At 43.6% G+C, this 25,692-nt stretch overlaps 1 protein-coding gene across 2 annotated transcripts in view; it reads left to right on the forward strand.

The window, feature by feature from the left end:
• Positions 1-25,692, forward strand: part of Ptprg (protein tyrosine phosphatase receptor type G) — a 683,725-nt gene that overhangs the window by 474,805 nt on the left and 183,228 nt on the right. For both annotated transcript variants that reach the window (XM_055599059.1, XM_055599058.1), the window contains exon 5: positions 4,883-4,978. In XM_055599059.1, coding sequence (XP_055455034.1) covers positions 4,883-4,978 — 96 coding nt within the window. The remainder of the gene's footprint in view (positions 1-4,882; positions 4,979-25,692) is intronic.

Here is a 25,692-nt window from a genome sequence, read left to right on the forward strand (position 1 = left end):
CATTTGTCATGATGTCTTACATAGAATCAGCATTAAGCAGACATTCTTATCAGGTAGAAGGAAGGACAATGGTGAGGGCCTTGATCTCTGAGAGTAAGAGGTCATTTTTCAATACTAATGTACTTTCCTTCTTTAAGAGCTTTGGAAATTTTGGACATTGGAGGTCTTGCAAACCCTTGCTCTTCTTGCCTGACGCTCATAGTAGTGTCTCATTTAAGGAGTGCTAATGAGTGATACCATGAAATTCCATATGCCGTAAGTGGTCAGTAAATGTGCGAAAAATAACAACAACAACAATAATAAACCTCTTATTTCAGATTGATCTTTTGGGGTTCATTCAACTTTATTGCACATTGATGTAAACTGAAAGAAACACACAATGTTAAATCACATTGCACCTACAGTCACCTTAACTTAGAAGAAAACTGAGCAATGTCAGTAACAGGGCAGGGAGCATCTTAGTCTCTGTGTGTCCCATTCCTCAGCACCTAAGACCATGTAGCGTTGCCAGTTGTCAGCACCGTCCCTGTGCCCACCCCACATCGCCCAGGGCCCATTGGAGCATCTCCCCTGCCAGCATTGGTACACATGTCCCGGACAGTGATGAGACTTCCTTCTGATTTGTTTTTTCCTGCAAATTACTACTTTCCAAATGTCATCTGATGCTCATGGTAGGACACACCCTGACCTGGCTGGAGAAACCCCTGGAGGATTGTCCCAGTTCTTCCTCTCATTTGGTAGTCACAAGCAGGCCCATCATTGTCACCTGGCTTTGGAATGTCGGTGTAACAAGTCTCATGGCTTTGTCCAACAGTGTACTGACTGTCAGTGGCATTTGACTGTAGTTTCATTCAGCCTGTCTCTGTGACGTCCATTCACACAGAACTGATTCAGCTTCTTTTCCTCCTCAGAGGGCGTTCTAGTCAGAATGGATGCACTGGCCTTCAGTATGATGTGTTCTCAAAGAACCAAAGTTTTCTATTTTTAGTACATTTTCAAAGTGCTGAGTTCCTGAGTCTTTAAACTACACTTTCCACCAAAAGAAACTAGGATTTTTTAGGGAACATAGGGAACAAAATGGCTTTTTTATGGCATGGGCAGATAAAATATAAGTTGAGGTCAAACCAATGTGCCCTATCAGAAGAGGGTGCTGAAAGTAAGAAAGAAAATGATGGGAGCACAGCTGCACTGTGAGGGAAACCTTCTGAAGGGTCTCCTGCTGGGCAAAGCTGGAGCAGTTTTATCATCAAGATAATAATGTTAGGGGTAAATATCATCATGGATCGAATAAAGTGAAAACCAAAGCAAGTCCGTGTGCACACACGCATAAATGGTAAAACCTGGACAAGGGAGAGTTATTCCTTGTATGAGACTCTCTCTCATGAACACAGGAAAAAGAGTTAGATTGTCATTAATGGACAGCCAAGCTAGTGGAGAAAGGCAAGGAAATGGGTAGGAATGTTGTTTTACACTATCTCCCTACAAAGATCTGTTCATTTCCAAAGGAAGATGAAAAAGCTTTATAGTGGAGAAGGTTAGTCACATGTCACCCTTGTGAGATAATTGAGATAAACAGTCCTAGTATTAGGATAAACCCATTCAATATTCACATTTACAGTCAATAAAGATAGTAGTCTTGTGTGGCAGCTTTCACAGAATGAGAAACTGTGAGAAGACAAACCTCAATTTTATGTATAATTGTTGTTGGGGCATTGCCTTCTCACAGTCAAGAAAACCAAGGAGTTATTCCCGATGGCACTGGGAACAGACAGGACACACATGGTAACTGAGGGCAGAGTTGAACTCTGGATTGCATCCTTTTACCCAGAACTGTAAGATGATCTGTAATGGACTTTTATTGGGCACTTAGTAGATTTGAAAGTGAAGCGAGAATTGGATAATAGGATCACATAAATGTGAAATTTCCTTATTGCAACAATTACGCAGTGGTCAAGTAAGAGGGTATTCTTATTCTTAGAAATTACACACTTAAATATTCAGTAGATAGATCGAGTTATCTCTCTCTTACTCCCTCGTGATTGTGGGAAAGATAAGGTGTGGTAGTAGGGGCATGTCCACAGAGACAGTGCAAGGGCCAATGGGACAAAATGTAAGTTATTGGTGAAACTGGGTAAGGATATGACATGTTAGTAGACATCTCTGTCACTGTACTTTCCAGGTTCTTCCCCAGCTTATTTGCAGCATGTGTCTTTGGCAGGAATTACTATAGCAAATATCCCTCCCACTTATGAAAACACCCCTCACATGTATGCAGAGTCTATGATGGGTGTTGCCTCTTGTTATTGTTTTTTTGTTTGTTTCAGTTAAGATCTTCTATGTATCTACCTGCCTCAGCCACACAAAGAATAAGATTACAGGCATGCATCACCACCCATGGTTTGGGTGTGGCTTTTGAATATTAATGCAGACACCTTACAGGCTACTGGAGAGTCTTGGGGATCTGACATTGGAATGATAAATGACTAGAAAGCAAAATTAAGTCAGAGGGACCCAGTTTATACCAAAATCAGGGTCATGAAGACTGAATTAACCAAAAACATTTGCTAGAGATGTCTTTGCAAACGTAATTTCCAGTCTCTTCCCTGATTTATTTCTCTTCAACAAGTTGCTAGAGTCCAGTTAATCCAGGGAAACTTTATGCCTATATTTACTTTCTTATCTTTAGATACCTTCAAATGTTAACATAATTCAGTAAGCTGCAACTTGAAAGCAATAGCAAGGGAAATTGGTATTTTCAACCTTCACTAGTGGTCTCTTTATGAGACGTTTTATTATCCAGGTGGGTGGAGCCTTGACTCAAGTATATTTTCCAAAAATGCATTTTCTTCCCGAGCTATAAATGAAAGTACCCTTGAAGAGGTCTCAGTGTGTTTTGTATTCTAAGCTATTCAGGTGGTGCATTAAACAGTACTAGCCCTGTTCATGGCCTAAAGTATAAGAAAGCCTCTGGAACCTACTTACTTTGAGAGTCTGAATTTTAAAAGGAAACAGAAGGGTAATTTTCTGACTACACTCGTGTGGAGATTTTTTTCTTCTTCTTGGTTTAGTGTCATTGAATCTGAAGCGACTGACCCAGTGTTAACTGGTTTGAGTCTGTGCCTTGAGTAGTAGGTTTTTGTTACTGTAAATTCATGATGTTCAAAGTTGTCTAAACCACCATCCTTGGTAAGAACTCAAGGCTTTAAGAAAACGAATTTGCTTTAAAAGAGAAAGTCTTTTCCAAAAAAGTCTCTTCCTCCTATGGATTCCTGAATGTCCCTAGAAAGTGATTTGACATGAATTGTCACCTTTTTTGGTAGTGCCTCTGTTCATTTTGTCATGAAGATTCTATTCACCTTTGGCCTGTACTGAATCACTGTGACTTTGCTTTGTCTGCTGGGAATTTATTGTTCGATATCAACTTTCCAAGCTCGCAGCTGGGATGTGATTATCATTTCCATTACAAACCATGTCAGCACGCCTTTTAAGAGCTGGGGATAGAGCAGAGGTGCAGAAAGATGCAATCTGTCGTAGGAGATCTGAGCTTTTGAAGGAGCAGGTTGTCCGTGGAGACTCAGTCCAGTGCATTCTCATTATGACTGCGGTTTTAGTTTTTAAATTTTTATTTATGTGTCTGAGTGTTCTGCCTGCCTGTATATCTGTGTAAAGCATGTGTGCCTGGGTGTCTGAGGCCAGAAGAGGCTGTGAGATCCAGAGTTTCAGGTGGTTGTGTGCCGCCATGTGGATCCTGGGAATCAAACCCGATTGCCCTAGAAGAGCAGCCAGTGCTCTTGACTGCTGAGCCGTCTCTGCAGCCCTCTTCACTAGGACGTCAAGAAGCCTGCTGGTGTGAGCGCGTGGTGGTGCTGGATGGAGTGCTGCTGGTAGCTAAGCAGGGTGCAGCAATACTGTACTCATGTCTTTTATCCTTGCAATCACCCTGCCAAGGAGAAACACTTGACTGGATATGTGAGGAAGCTGCCGTGGAGAACATCACCTTCCTGAGGGTCTCCTAGACAGGGAGGCGGGATGCTGGAATAAGAGGATACACAGGCTCCGGGTGCTCTGTCATCCATTTTTGTGTTCAGTCTTTTTAAATGGTGCTCTGAAGTAGTCAACTGTGCAGCGACTTTGAGTTGATGCATCTGGGTTTTGCTTTTTAAATAAGAGACAAGCTACAAGAGAAGGTGCTTACATTCGGGGTGGGGTGCCTGGAGTTCAGGCTTCCTCAGTTGTCCAGCCTGAAGCAACTTGATGGGCATGTCCTGAAGCACCATTTCCTCGCCTTTACTCCCCTCTTTATAGAGCTTTTGACGTACATTCAATGATGTAATGTGCGAAATAGCTTTTAGGCACACTGTAAACTATTGGTTTTTGTTTGTTTGGTTGGGTTTTTGTTTTGTTTTGTTTTGTTTTGTTTTACCATTATCCTCCTTTCTTTGTAAAATCTCTGACGTACACCATTCAGGTATTTCCCATAATCTTCCAAGATCGAGCTTAAGTCCTTTGTATTCATGTCTAAGTCATGTATCATGTATTGCTAATTTAGCACTTGGGCTACCTCTCACAGGTTTAGTTTTCTACTTGAATGTGCTGAACTATGTTCAAGCTTTGCATCATGGGAAGGCTTCGTCATGAACTGGGTAATCACCATAAGAATGGACCAGTGGCCATGTGTATTCTGGGCAGCACGAATGTCATGTGGGAAGCTGTGTTGTGTTCTGAAGTATGGGCTGTCATGTTATGTGGGATGTGCTCCCACAGGCTGTAGCTGAGGAAAGCTATGGATACAAGAATAAATGGGCCATGGGCCATTGTAGTAGACTCTACTTTTCCAGAGGTTTGAATTTTTTCCTAATACAATTTTTTAACTATCTTACAGATGCAGATTTTCTTTTACAATCCAGATGACTTTGACAGCTTTCAAACAGCAATTTCTGAGAACAGAATAATTGGAGCCATGGCCATATTTTTTCAAGTAAGTTAACGGTGGCTGAAATGCTTCAACCAGAGAATTCTTTGTATTCTCCCCTTAATTTGCTGAATTGTTCCATGTTTAATGAATGCATCTGTTTTCTAGTTCACACCTGTCTAAATGAAAGATATTTCATATTGTCTAATGTGTGATTTAAAATGTAAATAAGTATGTTTAGAAACATAATGAAAATTTTTGCATGAATTATTCTGATTTTGTTGCTACTTGACTGGTGTGCAGATTGAAGAACACATCTATCATCTAACTTTCTTTGTGGCTGAAGCGTTTTGAACAGGTTCCTTCAGAATATTAAGAGGCAGATGAAAATGAGGTGGTTTTCTTTCAAGCAACTTTGAAATTTTACATTACCTGAAGAAACATTAATAAACAGCATCAGCCACTTGCTGGGAAAGACCCTTTCTCTCCATCCCACGTCCCCATGGCAACTCGTCTTTCTTGAGATGCTTTCCAAACCAGTTCATGTACAAGTCACATTCTCTATCTCTTGTTTTGTTTCATTTCAGATAGAAACTTACATTATAATCCAGACTAGTCTGGAACTCACAGTAATCCTCCTGCCTTAACTTCCCTGTGCTGGGGCTGCAGGAGTGAATCACTGTACTCAGCTCTTTCTCTTTTCATTATATTTATACTGATTAGTGCTCAGAGCTCCTGTATCAAGTTTTAATGTAAAGTAGAAACCTTTCATCCTGCTTCAGATAATGGCTCTCAGGTTCTCTCCCCCAAACCCCCCTCGTGTGTGTGTGTGTGTGTGTGTGTACATATGTGTGCATATGCTTATACTCATATGTGGGTGTTGATATAGCAAGTGTTTGCGGTCAGAGGCAACTTTAGGTGTCCTTCCTCAGGCACCTTCCACTTTTTGTTTGAGACAGACTCTCATTGGCCTGGAACTTTGTCAAACAGAACAGGCTGTCTGGATAGCGCATTCCAGGAATCCTCCTGTTTTCCATCATTCTCAGCTTTCTATGTGGGTATCAAACCCAGTTCCTCATGCTTACAAGACAGACTGTACCAGCTGAGCCATCTCCCTAGTCCATTCTCAGGACATTTAAGAAGTCCATTCGTAGTAAGGTTGTGTGTTTTTAGGACAAATGGTGCTTGTTTAGTGTGGAAGGCTACCTGAGCAGCACATATGTGGTTTGCCTTTCGGTCTTCAAATTGTCTAAACCTACAACATGCGAGTGTTCCTTTTCTCCAGAGGTCAGTGCTGGCTGCTTCCTTGGCAACTCAAAGGGGCAGATAATATCCTGACCCTCTCCAGCACAGGCCTGCCACATCTGTCTCTGAGTAGGACCCTGTCCATCATAGCTCTGCCACTTCCGTCTCTAAGCAGGCTGCTTTGCCATAGAGAAACATTCTTGTTGGGAGGAAGATCAATCCATCTCCCTTTCTTTCCCCCTCTTTACTCTCTCTCTCCCTTTTCCCCAAATAACACGTCAGTAGGAGATATGTACAAATCTTAGAAGCTAATGTTCTTCCTGATGTCAAAACCGTTGGCCATGGACCACAGTGTTCTTTTAGAGCACTGTTTTATTTTTAATGATGTGCCTGTGTGCACGAGCATGTGTGGGGACACCTGTAGAAGTAAGAAGAAAGTGATCCTTAGGAGCTGGAATCACAGTCGTGATCTGTTGGGTGTAGATGCTGGAAATGGAACTTACGTACTCTGCAAGAACAGAAATCAGTTTTAATCACTGATTCTCTCCCTTGTCCCTCGCACTAGTTTTAAAATGTAGGGTACAGTTTCACTGGGTCACGAAACTAGTTCTGGCAGCATTTTAAATATAACAATAACAGAATAATCTAAAATAGAAAAGCAACCATTAAAAATATTGGTATGTATCATACATACTGACTTTTTCTTAGTACTTATTTATAAAAACATAACCTAGATGCATGCTGGGTTCAGCTACAAAGAATATAGTTTACCATTGGTCACGGCCAAGTACTGTGAAGTTTGTGTTTATGCCGCGTGTTGTTATTCCCTCCCTATTGATCCTCGGTGCCTCTTTTTCCTCATCATATTCATTCACCACAGGAGAACATTTTCAAAAGTAGAGCTTTTTCACTAGAGTAAAAGATACTTGTTTTCGAGTCCCACCTCTGCCCAACACTTTCTATTAGTGCTGGAGTTAGCCTTCCTAGCCAAGGCACTCTTGTCTGTGAAGGGAGTTAATAACATAAGGAGAAGCTGAGATGGAGGCCGCTGAGCCATTTGGTTGGCTTCTGATGGCACTCGGTGGCACTGGATGAATGGTGAACACTACATATATAACCCTGTGGGGTTTCATGGCGGGAGAGCCCATGATATCCACTGTCTTCCTCATGAGCAGATGGATCTTCTGGTTGTGTTCTCTGAGAAGCTCCTGGGCTCTGTCTGCACTCCTCCCTGCTCCTGAAGAGTGACAGGATTGCCCTGGACAACCCTGACGTCTCACTGGGAAGCAGTCTCCACCTGGCTGTTAACCCACTGCTTTCTGACCTTGCCTTCTAGCATGCTCTTTTTAGGGAGCTGGCAGTTGCTTCCCACCTTCCTTCTTAGCCAGCGTGAGCAGCGAGGTCCTGTTTTGTAGGGTGCTTTTTTTTTTTTTTTTAAATAGGAAAGAATATTTTGTAAAATGTTTTGAGTGTTGCAAAGATGTATGCCTCACCAAGATGTTTGAATTATTTTTCTTTTCATTTTGATTCTTCGACAAACGCTTGTTAAATATAGGACCAATTAGAGTCTTGAGTAGGCAAAGCACCAAAATACTTAACTATGCAATTTAGGTTTTGAGTTTTTGAAATGTTTCTAGGACATAGCTCCTACTTCATGTATGAAGAAGTTGGATGTGTACTTCATTAGATTTTACTTTTCTAAGTTGTGGCTTGCTGTCCTACAGACAAAAAAAAAAAAACATAGGGCAGATAGTGAAAGGAGCAGAATTGTGTTGGCCACATCTGTGCTGAGCTGCCTGCTGTACCAGGCCACCTGTGTGTTGATACATTGGCGTGTACTTTGTGTCTGCAATAGAAGGCAAAGGAGCAGTGCTATTTTTTTCAGTCTGGTTAGAGTTTCTGCTTTGAACCTCCTTCTAAGAAGGAGTTTGAGGGATGGCAAGAAGGCACAGTAGTGGAGAACAGGAACAGACCACCTGTGCAAGAGAACCTGAGTTCAGCTCCCATATCAGGTGGTTTACACCTGCCTGTAACTCTAGCTCCAGGGTATCTGACGACCTCCTCTGGCCTTTGTGGGGCACTTCACCCAGCTGCACACACTCACACACAACTTAACCATAACTTAAGAAAAAAAAAAAAAGAAAGAAAATCCTTTAAAAAAAGAATAATAATGTGAACATTTGTCATTTGTGTAAAATATAGAGAGGTCTTAAGCTGGTGATGGCTCTCAGTGGGCAAAGGCGTTTGCTGTGCAAGGTTGATGGCCTGAGTTTCATCGAGAACCCACGTGAAAATGTAAGCTGGCTGTTCTCTGACATTCCCAGCATGCATGACACACGTGTGTCTGGATATCTTCCTGCATACACGCCTTGCTCTCTCTGACTCTCTGCCCTGCTCCTCATGGCCAGGTACAGTGGACTGGTCATGCTCTGTTTACTCCTTTCTCTCCTGGCTCTGGATGCCTGTAGATGCCCCTAGCCGCACCCTCTCTTGTATCTACAATAAAAACCTTCTTTTTAACCATACCATGGAGCAAACGTGTCATCAGTTTGTTCATAGATGTTAGTCCTCCCGTTGACTCACTCTACACACAGGTGTGTTCTGGGAAATTCTGCTGCTTTCTCTGCCTTTGCTACGGCTAGACCTGTAAGCTTCATAATGCTGCCAGAGTGATCAGCACAAGCCCAGCGGGTAGACTGAAGAAATCTTGATTTGGTTTACATTTAGTTTCATGTACCTGGCTTTGTTATAGATCATAGACATGGTTTTCTGGGATTGTAAAATTTTTAATTTTTTTTCCTAAGGTTTTACCTAAACTATCTTGATACTCTAGCAGTCCTCAAGATGAGGAGTGTGTGACTGTCGGCCTGGGAGGGGTGTGCCTTCCCATTGTAACACAGTGTACTTTCCATGCACATGCTTCCATCTGCTCGTGTCCCTGTGCTCCAGTGCCTCTATGCTGGGCATGGACTGCAGAAACGTTGGCAGCTGGCAGTTTTTGGTAACAGGTCAACTTGAGAGCCAGTCTTAGTATTAAACGGTGGCAAGGCGGGCCTTCTGCAAGTGTCTCCTTGAGCCCGGACGACCGGCAGAAGAACCACTTCCGGGGCAGTAAATAGAGAGCTGCATCCGCCACAGGTGACTGCAGTGCTGGCCCACGGGGCAGCGAGTCACTCGCTGTGTAGTTGCTGGTATTCTGGCAGGAGCGTGTTCAGATTGCACCACATCTTCTCTCACAGGGATCACCTTTGGGCCCCCAGCCCTTGGGAGAAACAAACAAAAAAACAAACAAACAAACAAACAAAAAAAACCATAAGTAAGAGTGAAGTTTCATTTTAAAAGACTTTCTTTAAGAAAGAACTTGAAATAAACAATTTGCAAAGGATAAACTAAATGTTGTTAAACCATTACAGAGAATAAATAATTAGTGTAAGTACAAAAATTAAAATAATTATCTTGTTTTTTAGAGTAGAACTTTGAATATTCTCTATTGTTAACCTTGTTTGAATGCTGATAAAAATGTGAAATGCTCTGAGAATTATTAAAGTACTCTTTTAAGCCATTCTTTTATTGTAATGCTTCCATGGGTTCTCTGGTTAAACAAGTAAGGATATACTCATGCTTGCATGAGCTGGAATCAGGAGAATAATTGGGCAATTTGTGGAATGATATTTTGCTTTTAAAATAATGCACTAAAAGATATAATTGGCTTCTCCTGAAGTTCTGAGAGGAGAGTTATCTGGCATTCAGGATAACCATGCTTTGTGTACAGTTGTATTTCTGATCAAACCTCTTAAGTTAGGTTCACCTTTTGCTTCTCATTTCTAAGTTGTCCTCACCAGCACCCAGTCCATACTTTCCTGTTTTCCCACCAGGACTAAGGTTGCCTTTTTAGCCACATGAGCGCCTGAAAGATTTCCGTCTGGCAAGCAGTAGTTTGCTGCCATCGTCTTATTCATGTGATTACTGCTGCATTGCCCAGCACAGGGAGCTCTGCTGACTTTCCTGGCTCCTTACTGGGATGTCCAACTCAGAGCTATCACCTCCACTGTCTGACAGGTGCATGGATGACATCTTCTTCGTTCTTCATTGAGTCTGGGGAACTCCAAGGTTAAAATGCGCAGGTTGTTAAGAGCCAGCTACCATTAGACACTTCTCCTCTTGTTTCAGTCTTTCAGTAGGGTCACTTCCAAATCTACTCAGAATGCAAAGATATAAAAATGGTACCCATGTCAGGAGAGACCCAGCCAGTTGGTGTATTTCTAAGAATACATTGTGTTGTGCTTGCATACAAATGGTCTTTCTTGAAGAATTTCTCTGTTTTAAACATTTATTTTAAATATTTAAATTTGTATGCATGGGTATGCCATGTTGGTACAAGAGTCTTCGAAAGCTACAAAAGGTTGTTGGTCCTCCCCGCCCCTACCCCCCTTTCAAAAACAAAAGCCTGAGTTACAGCTGGTTGTGAGCTGCCTGATGTGGACAGCTGCCATTTTATTTGGAATGAACTTGAATCCTCTGGAAGAGCAAGTGCTCTCAACTGCTGAGCCGTCTCTTCATGCCCCTTGAAGTGTTTCTTTCTGACAGCCCATCTTTAGGGCCTCTTAGTGTCCTTTCTCCATCTCACCTGAGCAGCTTTGCCAGCGGAACTGCATCCTTTGTCCACTTCTTTCCCATTTCTGTTTCAGTTCTACCCAGGAACCGACTGCACTCATTTGGGTTTCCCTAAGGTCTGTGAAGTCATTTACCCCTTTTCCTTTCTGCCCTTACTTCATAGTTGAAAGGAAACATTAGAATTCAAATGTCTCTCGAGTTGCTAACCTATTCTTTATATCATGTCAGCACTGCAGACTGCTTAATTATTTTTCTCCATCTGGAGAGGCTTAGTAATTAAATGAAATGGCAGCACCTGGGATTATTTATAGAGCTGGAGAAGGCAGGAGAAGTTCTTGGTGACTCATTCATCCAGGGCTGGCTCCAAAGCCTTTTTCTCCACCTCCTTGCCTTTCACCTCTGCTCCTCCACCCATCAGAGGCAGATATGACTTGTCCCTTTTTTGACCTGCTGTGACTCCTAGCCTTACATCTTAGGTTGAAGCTGTTATTTTACTTGCCTCGTCCAGCCTCTGTGTCATGAGCTCATTGTGGGCCAGGGGGCCTATTCATCATTGCATCTTTTGTATATGGCTGGTCTTGTAACTTGCATGTTCAAGTACTTAACTGACCTTAATAGCGAGGTTCTTCAGGATTGGTTGCAGTTGGGCATCCTGACAGCCTATCAGCCAGCAAGTATTGGCAATTCTCACTAGGAGGTGTGGCTCCTGGGAAGAATGGAATGTAAACTCTCCGATGCGGAGGTCTATATGTTGGCCCTTCTTTCGGTGTCTAACCACCCACCTCTCCCACACTCTCACACCAATGCTTTGCTTAAGTTCCTGCTCATCAAGTAAGTGGTCAGTAGGATGAAAACTGAGGAAACCCCACAGGGTTTTCCCACTCCACCCGTGAATTGTACATGGGAAAAAGCATTGTCCAGATGGCTCTTTGTGTTGCACCCATAAATGTACTGGTTCTGTCAGAGGTGCATGACTCTTGAGATGGTCGAAGAACTGGAATGTGAGTGAGGTGAGGCTGGCGATTCGCTCAGATTGATGATTTCTGACCTGGGCGCCACTGAACCTTCTAATGTAAGACACTCTTAAACAATGCGTTTCTGTATTTGTGTCTGCGATCCTGAAGAAGCAACAGGTCTTAAATTTTTTACTACTGAATTCAGAGGCCTAAAGTAATATTTTAGTGCCAAGGCTATATGAGATGTGTGTATCTGTATCTGCGAATCATTTCATAATGCTTTCTACCAAAGGGGGTTTATGTTTGCCAATGATAGGTAAACATGTGCCTTGTGGCTTTTTCCTATGTACTCTTTAGCTGTCTTACTGTCTCTTCATTATCTGCTCTTTAGGGTCTCGCTGTGATCCTTGATGGTTGGTTTCTGGTTCAGTGCATCTGCTGTGCTTTTGTTTTTCCCTGCTCTTGCTGTTATTTACATCTGTTTTTCTCCTTCAGATTTGCTTCAGATTTTTTCCCCCTTCTTCATTCCTGTACTCATTTGCTGACTCATTCATTCTGCAGTGTTCATCAGAAAACTTTCTGTGCTGGGCTCCATGAAAATTTCAAAGGGAATCCAGCACTGTATCCTACCCTCAACATAATCAGGAACAGTAATATCTGGAAAGGGACAGGTCTTGAATTCTTTCTCCATCAGTGACTGCCACTCTGTCCTTAGGATGAAGGGAACACAGAGTAGGTCAGGTAGATAATGTATCAAGCGAAAAGTGCAATTATACCTTCTGTGCAATTTCATAGTGATGAATATTTCATTTTAAGAGCATGTAGTTCCCAGTTATGAATTTTGGAACTGGCCTCTCTGTTTTTCTTTTCTTCCACTCTTTTTCAAACCAACCACCAGTACTAAAGCATAAATCATGCTTTTATTCATGGTGACCCAAATAGGTATTTTTAAAAACATATTTCCAAGGAATTTTCTCTGCTTTTTTTTTTTATTGACAATAAATTATTTACCACAGCTATAGATAGTTCTAATTCTTTCTCTACTAGTTATGTGAAGTAGGGGGTCAGGGTATGAATCAGTAATTATACCCAACTGCCAAAATTTCCCCACCATTTTTCTTTTCATTTATTTGCTTGTTGTTTTTGCTTGGTGTGTGTGTGTGTGATCACATGCATGTGGAGGTAAGAGAACACCTTTCTGAAAGCGTTTGTCTTTCTCCACTGTGAGCTTAGTCTCAGAGGTCAAACTCGGGTCACCAAGGCTTGCAGTGCGTACCTCACCATACTGAGCACTCTCGCCGCTCCCCACCCCCGTATTTTAAATCCCCCAAGAACCGTTTTTATTTCTGAAAACATGCACTTGTGTTGAAGAGCTTCCCTTTCAGACTGCTTTTCAGCATAATCAAGCCAATTCGATCCGACTGCCTTGCGCGTCGCTGCTGTTTGAGGCCATCCTGCCCACACTTCCACATCCTCGATTTTATCCTGTCCTAAGTTCAGTTTCTTCACCACATTACCTAGAAGTGGAATTTCAAATGTTTTGGGTTGGTTACGAAGACTTTTTTAATATACACACAAAAATTAAAATACATATGTTCCAATTAAGCTATTTTCACAGTTAATTGATTTCATAGAACTTACCATTAAGTGAAAGCCAGAGTCATTTTTAATATTCAGATGCAGTTTTGGAGCTGATTTGTGGATGTACAAAATGAAATTTATAGCCTCATCAGGTGTTTTCAGCACATCGCCTGTCTGCAAAGAACCCGTGATTCACATTCCCTCTTAGTGGATGCTAGGGAAGACTATTTAATTATTGGCAAAGCATTACATAATTAAGAGACTTGAGTTCTTTGAATGTGACCATGTGAAAATCTATTTTAATTAAATCATTGCACTTCAAGGACGGCTACCAAGTACTTCGCTTTTGCACATTAAGTGGTAGTTTAGAGCTGCGGCAGCCATTTGTTCCGATACATGTCATAGACTCTTCTTGCCTTAGACCCAGATCTTAGTCACTCCACAGTGACTGGGTGACTGGTGACAGGTGACTGCTGGCAGGCTGGCTCTCTGAAAGGCTGAGCGGCCATTGTCTCCTAGAGCCCTCAGGAGTCTTCAAAGCCAGGAGTTTTATAACTGAGTCCCATTGTTTGTTTGTTTGATGATGATGATGATGATGATGATGATGATGATGATGATGATGATGATTATTTTAGATGCTACTCTATTGATCAGATTTCCACACACTGGGAACTTTACCTTCCAAGCTTAGAGGCCAGTGGTAACTCCTCAGCCTTTCTCTCCTCCCCAAGATAAACTAATTTAAAAGTTGTTTATTTATAGTGTTAATTACTACTGGCCACCTAGCTCTGGGGATCTTTTACTATGTGAGACAAAGAAGGCAGAGCACCTGCTACATAGAGTCTTACTAAATCTTCTCTGATACCCTTTCAGATATTATTTCTTTGCAAATTAGAAACTAAGGTATTTGGCTTTTTCCAATGTAAATTATGCCAAAACTAGACAGATTAGGGCCTAGAGAGATGGCTCAGCAGTTAGGAGCACTGGTTCTACCTACAGAGGACCTAGGTTCAATTCCCAGTAACCATAGGACAGCTTACAACTCTATGTAATACTAATTCAAGGGAATCTGATTCCCTCTTCTGGCCTACACAGGCATTGCACACACATAAACATCATACACAGACTACACACAGGCAAACAGCCGTACAGATTAAATAATAGAATAAAATTGAATTAGCTAGGTTATTAAATTGTAGAGCCAACATTTCTACCAATGAAGCTTATCTCCACAGTGTTGCCAAGGTAGAGACAGATGTACTTGTCACCAGCCCATTATTATCATGTTGTGTGAGGTGCTCAGGACGGCTGTACATTCTGCAAATACCTGAATAGTTACTCTCTCGAAACCTTATGTTCTGGTTCTTTTGTCTTTAGCTGAAGCCTTTGATTCTGAATTTGCTCACACTCTGTGAGGATATCATTATCGTATGATTCTGATGGCTGCTGTTTTCTTTAGTTTTCTCCCTTTTAAAGCTCTGTCTAAACAAAGGGTGTGTGGTGTGGTTGAACAAGGTGAAGATGTCACTGGTCATCCAGGAATTTCTTGTAAGGGCAGTAGGGGTAGGAGTGCATGGAGAATTTTGCTCCCTAGGGGACATGTGGTCCTGTCTGAAGATACCTTCTCTAGTGACAACTGAGGCAGAGGGAGTATTGACATCTTGTGACATCTGTTGGTTAGAAATCCCAATTCTGGGCAAATGGTTTCGTGCACTGGGAGTTCCCTGAACAAGGCAAGATTATCACTGAAAACACCAACGTTTAATCTCAGAGAGGTGTGGTGACATCATCATACTGACTGATGGATTTCAGGAATGATTAACAGTCCTAGACTCAATATACCCAGTCCTGGCTGGCATAATCCTGGATAGCCGGGGTTCCAAAATAAAGCACAGCAGTAAACAGGCAAAATCCTTGGTTCTGTTGTAGTTGTAAGCATGATGGCCTTCCTAAGCTCTCCTGTGGGTGCTTCTTCTCAGGCAGCAGTATTAGAAACGAGCACCAATTTAACAGAATACTCCCCAAGATAGGGAAAAGTAAACAGGTAAGAGTATGTGTAGATTCCTTTGAACTGAAAATCAGGAAACAGCATTGGAAACCTCAAAGAAGACAATGTAGCTTTGGAAGTGCTTCAGTGGATAAAGTGTGTACCTTACGTGCCTGGGGATCAGAGTTCAGATGGCAGAACCTGGTAAAAACAGAATGGCTTAGATAGTTACCTATATTCCCAGCACTCCTGCAGTAGAGACAGAGGATCCCCAGGGCAAGGTGGCAAGCTAGAGTAGCAGCAGTTGAGTTCATCAAAAGACTGTAGCTCAAGAAAGACAGTCTGATCACACATACACATGCGTTCACTCACATTCATACGACTGAGTGAGTGAATGAGTAAACAGTAGGAAACAAGCATCCCTTTTGTGGGGTTTGCAGGAGTCTCTCTTCACAGAGCAGATGTGGTTCCTCTTCCTGTAGCAGCAAAGGATTGCCCTAGGGCAGGGGTGTGTGCGTGCGTGTGTCTGTCTGTATGTATGTGTCTGTAAGCAGGGTCTCACTATATAGCTGTGGCTGTCCTGGAACTGGCTATATAAATCAAGTTGGTTTCAAACCACACAAATCAACCTCCTGAGTGCTGGGGTTGAAGGCCTGGACCACCAAACCCAGAACCCAGGGCAGGCTTTTAACTCTTGAGGGGTTTGTTTTCTTTTACAGATGTGGAAGGAGAGGCATGTACCGTATTTCAATGTAAGTTATGCCAAAATTTCACAGACCGGTGTGCATTGCAGAGCCAGCATTTTAGTGAATGGGGTGTGTCTCGATTCTCCACAGAAAACAAAACCGGAAAGTAGGGTTTTCTGTTGAAGAGAGCAGAGGCAGTGAAGTATGTATCTTCAAACCATTATTGCTTTCTCCTTTTCTTCCTCCCCCTCTCTCCCTCTTCCCCCCACTTGATTTATCTAGTCCAGAATCATAAAGTCATTCCGTGCATAGATGTAGTTGGTTTGTCACTTCTGAGACTGTCTTCACCGCCCTTTGCATCTGAGCAGAATCGCTCACCCTGTGTGCCTGTGGGTCCCGGTGCTCCTGCCTGCGCTGCTGTGTGGCGCTCACTGATGGGACCAAGTGCACAGCTCTCCTTGGGCTTTGTATTAAGAGTTTCCACTGACACTACGGTGTTTTCTCCCTTTGGAGACCCAAGGTATCTGGCTGTCCGACCCGCCATAGCTGAAGGCTTTTGTTTCCTCTGCTCCAGGTAATCTCAGTCTTTCCTGATGGTCCACACTCCGACAACAGATGTCAGGAACACCCTGTGGATTCTAGTTCAAGACAGACCACTTTGCACAGGCATTTTCTAGTTTGGTAGAAATCCACTTAACTCTATTTTTTACACACTGTGATAACAACAAGGGAGAAAAAAATTTAAGTTTTTAAAAATTAAATAAAAAACCACTTAGGTTAAGCATAATCCCACTCTACTTCCCCTCTTCCTTCTGACCTCTCCCTCCTCCTATTAATCTACACTCTCCCCCCTAGACAATTTCATTTAATTATTAATTATTTATTTAATTAACACAGATGATTTTGTGTGACTATAAAAAGTCTAGGAACCCTAAATAAAAGAAAGCATATTTGTCTTTCGCGGCTGCTTTAGTTTGCTGGGTATGATTGTGTCTACTTTCCTGAAAATGATATAACTTTGTTCTTCCTAACAGATGTAAAGCCACATTTTCTGTACCTGTTCTTGTTTTGGGATATGTAGGTTGAGTCTGTGGCTTTATTGGTGAATAGTGCCGCCTTGGTGGATAGTGTCTTAGTCTGTTTCAGGATGCTGTAACCTAATACCCAGCATGGGGAAATTTATAAAGAAAGGGAGTTTCTTTGCCTGATGATTCTGCTGGCTGCACAGTGTAAGGTGGAACTGGAGAGTCCCTGATCAGAGGGTCAGAGAAGGTTGTAAGCAGGAACACTGAGGAAGAAAACGGGTATGGTCAGAGAGTGAGAAGGAGCAGCCCCCAGTCCTTCTTAAATAGTCACCCATTCTTGTGGAAACGCAGCCAGCGTTCATCCCTTTTTGTGGAGATGGTCACACTTAGTCACCTCCTGCCACACTCCACCTCTTACAGGTATCACTGTTTTTTAATGCAGTTACACCAGGGGCTGAGCTTCCTGTCTGTGCACTTCTGCAACCTGAACCATACCAAACTACAGCACCGCATGAGCGTGTGTGTGTGTGTGTGTGTGTGTGTGTGTGTGTGTCTCTGTGATTTCCTTACTTCTTTCCTCTTTTTATAACCCTTTTTCTTGGCCACAGTGATTTGCTAACTGTGATGTCTTTCAAGATGTAACTCTTGCTTGTGAGGTCTTAGGAGACAGTCTGTGGAGAGAACTTCCATCTTAAAAATACCTGTATTTTTCCAGGTGTTTAACCTGCCATAGGTAAGCATCTCAATGTGACAATGTAATAAGGTGGTATTTAGAATTCACGTTCCTTCTTTTATTATTATTACAGCTGTCTCTTTAGAAAATGGCTAGCATCAAATGCCCCCATTTTGAGTTTTGTGAGTCCTGTAAAGCATAGCTGTGTGTTGACATCCCTGGGGTAATTTTTTTACATTGGGCTCTCTTTTTCCTTGCTCATGTGTTCTTGGGAGAAGTAAATACTGAGTTGCACACATTCCTCGGTACTTGGGTGTAGTAAAGGGATACAGTTGTGGAGACTCGATGTGTGTGGCACAGGGGTTTAGTGGGAGTTTCACATGAACCAGGCCCCCATTTCATCCTCAGCATTGAAGTAAAACATTAAAAAAAAAATCAAAATAATAGAACCAGTGAAGTTAGATCTTGATAATTTGGAATTCAGAGTTGTCCAAAGTTTTAACAGGCCAGGCCTTACTTTGCATTGTAAGAACACATTAATTAACACTCAAGTACTGTAAATAAAATTGCAGTTGAAAGTTTGGATAGGTCTCTGTGTCAACTAGACATTGTCAATCCATTTGTTTATTATTTTTCTAGCCTTACTCCTTTGGTTGTAGCAAAGCTTCCTTATGTGACCATATACGTGGGTTTGAGTGAGGATCACTCCTGAAGTCCATGTCATGGTTAGCTTGCCTCACATGTCGTGATATTACAGTATTTTCATCTGAACCAAGTCTTTGATTATTCATGTCTGGGGATTCTCTGATGCATATTGCCGATGTCCTAGTGAGCTTGGTGAACTGTTCACTCAACCAGCCTGCCATCCCCGAAACCCTCTACTGAGCCTATGGGTATCCGTGAGTTGGTTCTAATGTTAAAGGCCTATTCCCAAAGGTCGCTCTGGTTTTATAAACTATATAGGTAAACTAAAAAGATCTGACAGGTGAAATCCTAAGCCTTGTGGAGACTCTCAGTGTCTGATTCCCACTCCCTATAAATAATACTGTTAACAGTAGCAGTTGGTGACTGAGCTCAGCTAGTTCAACCAAGCATCCTGTGAAATGCTCTGGACTCCCCACTAAGAAGATCCTGATTCCACAACCTTACCAAGTGCTAAGAGCTCTTTGGGTTATAAAATCTGTGTCTAAGGATTTGGAGTAAGATGTTATGTGCTAAAATTCTAAATTTCCACTTATTGCCTGCCATATTCCTGTAATGAACCAGTCTGCCCTTCAATCCTTCTGTCTACACAGTGGAGGCATCACTTTCCGATTGATTTGTTGTAAATTTCATATGAGCTCATGTATAAAATAACTATGGAGATCTCTTTTGAAGCTCTTCATAGAAATCCCAAATGATAATAGTTTTGTATCTAATATTATAGTGTATGTGGACAGCAGAACAAAGATGATTGCATGTTATAAAAACAAATAATGAGGGTGAAAACAATAATGGTTTTGATGATGATAATTTGTAATGAGTAGAAGTGAAAGCAACAGAGGACACAGTAGAGCGTTGCTTTCTGGAGTCACACTGCGAGCACACATAGTCAAGGAGACACAGCGCCTCAGTTTCTGGAGTCACACTGTGAGCACACATAGTCAAGGAGACACAGCGCCTCAGTTCGTCACCGCGCCGTGCGTCCTCCCAGCCTGCCTGAATTTGGCAGATGCTCTCGTCTGAATGCTTTGGCTGTGAGTCAAGGTCGTAAGGAGTTGCTTTTGGTGCTGTAACTCAGTAATTCAAGAGGAGTTAACCGCATTCAGATTTCCTCAAGGAGCATCTACATGTCTCTTTCTGTACTGTAAAGAGGGGCTAATGTACCTGTCACTACACTTCGGATAGTGAAATATGTAGTTATTTGAACTGAATCATCTGGTTGGCTGGTAGAGAGACAAGGAACACAGTATTTTGGACACAGGTACCTGCCTATCAGGAGGACCGTTGGAACGCAGAGGTCTCTGCCGGCTATCTGCCATACCCAAGGGGTTCCTTATTTCTTAGCAGTCAGTTCTCCCCGGTGTCAAGAGCATGACAAAGAGGTGTGCTCTGTGGCCCCGTGAGTGCCACAGAGATACAGTGCATCCCCCTCTGTGAGGCGGTTGGTCATAGGCAGTGCAGCAGTAAGGTGTGGGCCCTTGGTGAGCCACACACAGGCAGGGGTATTGCTGCCTGCTCTAACGATGCGCATCCTTAGACCCAGGGTGGATCTAGGTACAAGGTGGGTGTGGGAACGACAAGCACTGACACGTACATCTTCTGTGTCACTCCTTTCTCTTGCCTTTGCTTTTTCCCTTTGTAGCGTTTAAGGACACCATGCTGCGCCATACACAGCAACCACTGTGGCTATTAAATAATTGGGTAAAACATGGTCCCTTTATCATGGATGCCCTGTGTACATTGCTGCTGAAATTCTCAATCACAGAGGCACTGAGGCAAAGTTAGTTAAGAATCAATTTGATGAAGATCTATAGTGTTCAGAACAAACAAAAACAAACAAAAAAAAAAAAGAATCCAAGTCCTGGCAATGACTAGCTCTAAGTTCTAGAAACTCCACCTAGCTTCTTTATTATTTCAGTGTCCTTGTCTTGAAAATGGGGCCAGTAATAACAGTCTAGCCTTGGAAAATTGCTTTACAGTTTGTAATAGGTCTTACAGAAAAAAAAAAGGACATATACTGGAACATAGTAGGTCTTCAGTAAATCAGCTCTCACTATAGAGTAAGTCACAGCACCTATCATGTGCAGTAGGAGAGTTGTGAGCCTGGGTTGCATGAAAGAGGAAGTTTGCTACCGAGTTTGTTCTGCCTCATGATTTTGTCTTCTTCCAAGTTTCTTGGACTGATGAGGTAGAAAACATTTGTCCTTAACATCGGCCACATGGTGGGTTCACCGAGCAGATTCTCAATGACAGGGATGCTGGAATCCCATCCTGGGATTTAAATATGCAGCTGGTTGGTATGTGTTGTATTTGAAACCAACCATGCATGCAGTCCAACCACAGTTCTAATCCTAAAAGATTTCAAAGTCACATCTGTTCTGAACATAAAGACCTGCCTTTACCATCACTCTCAGAGCTGAGGATGACAGCTACACTTGCAGGCTTTCTGTTGTGTTATATGTGATATATGAACCAGAGCTGATTGAAAATACTTCACAGACCATAGGCAGCCCCCACATTTCATATAAGGGACTTGAGCATATGGATTTTGTCATCTTTAGATGGTCTCAGTGGCCCATGGTCACTGAGAAACGTGGTGTGAACATGGCTGTATTAGTTTCTTCAAAGTGCAATGCAGGTTGAAGGCTACTGGCCTCTGCCTGTCAAATGGGCCCTCTGGGGGTTCTTTAATTGCTCTCTACCCCTCCGGTCTCTGCCAGACCTTCCTCTTGGGCTTGCAGTTTTCTTAGCAGATTCTCAAGACTTGAGAGGCTTAGCTAACCCTCTAATCTCAGAATAAAGTGGAGTCAGCCCTGTGTTTTCCCAAATCTCCCAATCTCCTGGGAATACCTCCCCCGACCCCCCTACTCCCAGCCCTGGTTATAATTTTCTTCTCATTCTGACCTGCATGGCGGAACCTTGTGGTAGGAAGTGTCCTTGCTAATTGTTTATCTTCTTCCTGCTCCAAGCTAGAACAAAGCTGAGAACAAAGCTGAGAGTCACTTGTAGATCTAAGGCAGATTAGAGGTCAGGACGGGGCACAGGCCTCCTCACCAGTCTCCTGCCCTTCCCTTGTTCATGATGAGCAGATGGGACAAGTCCCCTTTATCCCATTAGCCCTAAACAAGTATGAGGACCCAGGACTTGGGCTTTTCCTCAGCATAATTCTGGAGGCCAGAGCAAGGCCTTTCCACCTCAGGTGTGGCTGTGGCACTGAGATCAGTGGAAACTCCAGAGGAAATGGCAGGGCTTCTTTGTCCTTTGAGTAACCCAGTACCAAGGTAGACATAGGAGCTCCTGAAGAGAACCTGGAGGAGGGAAAAGAGAAGGAAAGGAGAGGGGATGAAAGAGAAGAGGGGGGAGTATATGCAAGATTTCTCCTAAGTTCTTAGACTAAATTGGCATGGGTACGACTTCCCACTCCCTGAATCCCAGGCAGTATTAAATGTGGACAGGAGCACGAGCTCCTTCCTTCTCCTCTTTCACTTCCTCTTTTTTTTTCTCCTGCTCATCCTTCCCTACTTCCCCCTTTTCTTTCTCCTCCTCCTTTTCTTCTTCCTCACCTCTTCTTCTTATGCTTTCCCCTCCTGGCCAAGAAACAGAGATATGATGTTCCATAGGTCCTCGAAACTGGATGATGGTCAGATCTGAACCAGGTCTTTCTTACTCTTCAGGTAGTTGCTCTGGTCACAGTCTTCATTTTATTCCAGGTCTTACCGTCCTTTAATTGGCTTGCCCCCTTTCTCCCTAGTGTTGTATGTATGTGGTAGGGCTGACACTCCAACAGATTTCTCATTCCACCTTAGGCTGAGCACCCCACTGACCCTCCTGAGTTCCTAAGGCAGTCAGATGACTCAAGGCACAAGGGGTCTTGCATTTATGAACATCGCCAGCCAGTGCTTGATCCTGAAATGCCAGTGGTGCTAAGGCTTGTCATAGGCCTACACTTGACTTCAGTTGGCTGCCTGTGGGACCTCATCATAACTCATAACTGCTGGCTGTGTTAGATTTGGCCAGATAGTCCTGTTGCTTCGGCAGAGGATGCTGGGATAGCCCACACACCGTGGCACAGGCTGAAGAGCTTAGTGCCCCACTCTAGGGCCCTCAGCCAGTATCCTCACCAAGGCCACCCAGGCCCAGTGCTGAGAGTTTATGTCTGTAGCAGGCCAAGAAGAATGATAGCCTTGGGAGATGTACGGAGCCCCGGAGGTGATCACACGTAGCAAATGGGCCTCTCAGCTGCTTCGGCAACTTCTTGGGAAATGCAGAAATGGGTTCTGACCTGGGTTCTGCCCATGTCAGATGACATTCTCCCCACAAGAGGACTTTTGGGACATCATCAGAGAAGGAAGGCTGAGACCTGCCACAGTCCAAGAAAAATGATCTAACTTGGGTGCCTGCCTTCATCTCCCCAGCTTAGTGCACATCCCTGGCCTTGTATAAGCTGTTGCAGGAAACATGCTGTCAAGGAAACATGTGATATCAGGCCAGATACCCAGCAGAGAGCCGTGCCTTCAATTACATCCTGGGTGTGAAAGCTTTGTTTGAAAGCACGTGGGTCATACAGCAGAGAGCATGACCCACCACCTGCAGTTGTTCGCTGGCAGTCTTGCTGTCTGAGGGGAGCCTGTTATGCAGAGCTGTTGTTTTTTGGAGGACACATATGTCCCCTGTGTGGCCTTCTGTGAGGTGAAGGAAGAATGCCTGGGGGAGAATTATGTGATGTGGCTTCACTGGGAAGGCACAAAGAAATCCTTGGCTTCACACCTGTTCAGGAGATCCTGTGTCGTCCTGCCTTTTCAAGTATGGAGCATAACTGAGCCTCTTTTGGTATCCAACCACCAAATATTCCTTGAGGCCACTAGTGAGACCCAGAGTCTGCCTGGTAAGGACACAATGGCTATGACCTTGTGCTCTCTTCTTTGTGGCCATCCCAGTCTACTGGGGGAATGGATAAAATAAATGTAACGGGGCCAGGAAGAAGCTCAGTGGAATGTTTCATGGACCTGCATAAGGACCGGGGTTCAATTCCAGAATATGTCTGCAAACCTGGGGCCAAGTGAAACCTGGGGCAGAGGTGTTCACAACTGTAATCCCTGAGCCTGGGATCCAGAGAAAGGCAAATCACTTGTGTTTGCTGGCCAACCAGCCTAGTCTAAAGCTTCAGGACATGCCCTCTCAAAAAGCCAGGGGGACAGTACCTAAGGAACCAAAGACCCCGAGGAAGGACACGAGAAGCCTCCACACATATCACATTGGCACTTGCATACGTATGCAGCCAGAGACATGAATGTGTACACGTGTTACAGACACATAAAGATGAATTACTGAATGTGACAATAGCCCTATATTAAACATGAATTAAGTCTAGGGAAGGAAAGAGTCGGTCGGTGCTCTGAGAGCCTGTGATGTCATCAGGCCGTGCTTGGGATCAGGAGACACTTTCCTAAGGAAATAGGACAGAGCTGAGGTCAGCTGAAAAGAAAGTTTGGGCTTCAGGTTGTGCGATTGCACCTCAAAGGTCACAGCACACTGATGGCCCCCCAGCAGAAGGGTGAATCCCCGAGGAGGCAAGAAAACCGCAAGTGCTGGGGCGATGGTCCTGGCATTGCTGGAGTCTTGACATTCAGAGAGCCTTGAGGCCTCTCCCCCCCCCCCGCCCCCGATTCTGGGCTTTTCTTGGGGAGTCATGTCAAGAGGCAGGATGGCTAACCTGGTTAGCATTTTAAGCACGCTTGTGTGAGTGCGCCCTCTGCAGAGAGGCAGTGGTAGTGCACTGAAGTGCTTTCGGTGGAAAGGAAAGAGATGGTGGTGGCTGGAACTGTGGGGGAATAAACAGTTTTTTCTATTACCAAGATTGTAAGGGTTTTCTATGGTCTTATGGAGAGGAAAGAAAATGAATTTCTGGCTCTGAGAACCTGTATTTGAAGCAACTTGTGAAAACAGTACTTCTGGAGTAGGGGTGCTGTCAGCGCTCCTGCAGTCAGGCCCTGTCAGCAGTCATGGGGTCGGGGCGCAGTCAGATGGAGCGTCTTGAGCAGCGCTCCCAGCTGGCTTGCTGAGGCAGCCTCATCCTTGTTCAGACACTTCCAATGTGTCCAAGCTCACTTCTTGCCACTTTCCCCATTGTATGTTCACTCCGTTGTATCTTTTTTCCCTCCTTGCCTGTGTATGTCATATGGCTGTACTGAATGAACCTCCTGCCTTCTTGAGGCCATATTTTTCCTCTTGGCAGGCTTGGCAGAGAGGAGGATGGTGGTCCGTTCGTGTGCCGTCACCTGCTGTGTCTCCAGGTAGAACCGGCCACTCTCCGTTGTCTCAGTTATTCTTGCCCCCGTCCTGTAAAGCCTGCGAGCCCACACCGAATTATATCTGTGCAGGATAATCTGCAGGTGTGTCGTGCAAAAAAATCACTGTCCCGATACACAGTGACATAGCATCTCCCCACCCTTGTGTGTAAGGACAGGTTGATGACCAAGCAGAAGCCCAGTTACAATTATCTGAACAACAGAACAAATTAGGTGGCTGGCCTCTGTCTGTACTGGCCTTTCTGCCAGTCATAGTTTATACTCAATTGCGATTTACAATTCCCAAGACCTTCCATTCCTATTCCACTTACAGCAGCACGTAAGGATTTTTAAATAAATGTTTAGCAGCTTATCCTATAGACACAAGCAAAAACCAGCCACCTTAACAGTGTAACTATGGGGCCGGACTCACTGAAGATGACACCATTAGGAACTCACTGTTAGAGAAAGCAAAGAAGCGGTCAGCCAACTTTCCTAACACGCATTTAAGTGAAGGGCGAGCTCCGAGTCTCTCTGTAAGTGATTGCCTCCTGCCACTTAGCATTGTAAGGAGACGTTGTAAGGCTGTAAAATTCTAATGCTATAAAACAGGTTTGGTACAGGACGGCCTTTGCATGAGATCTCACTCATGCAGTCTTCTGGCTGGGAAGAGAAAATATGCCTCCCATCAGATGTAATTCAGGATACTCTGCCAAAGGCGCTGTTTCTCCAGATCCGTGTCATCCACTCCAGGAAATACAAACCACGACAGTGCTTTGAGCCTTTTAAAGGACTACAGTGAATCACATGCATTCTGACACATGTGTCCCTACAATATGAATGTGGATGGGAGGGCACGCCTTTTTTGAGGGCATTATTTGTTTCTTCCACCTTACCCAAATTAGAAAATACTGGGACTTTTGGGGATCTGTCAGAAAGTAACTTTATGACAGTATCTCTGATAGGAAAAAAAAAAAAAAAAAAAAGATCTCACCCTTATGTGTTTTAAAAATAGAACTTCGAA

The sequence above is a fragment of the Psammomys obesus genome, unplaced genomic scaffold (genome assembly GCF_907164565.1).
Source record: "Psammomys obesus unplaced genomic scaffold, mPsaObe1.curated_primary_1811, whole genome shotgun sequence".
Taxonomy (NCBI): Eukaryota; Metazoa; Chordata; class Mammalia; order Rodentia; family Muridae; genus Psammomys; species Psammomys obesus.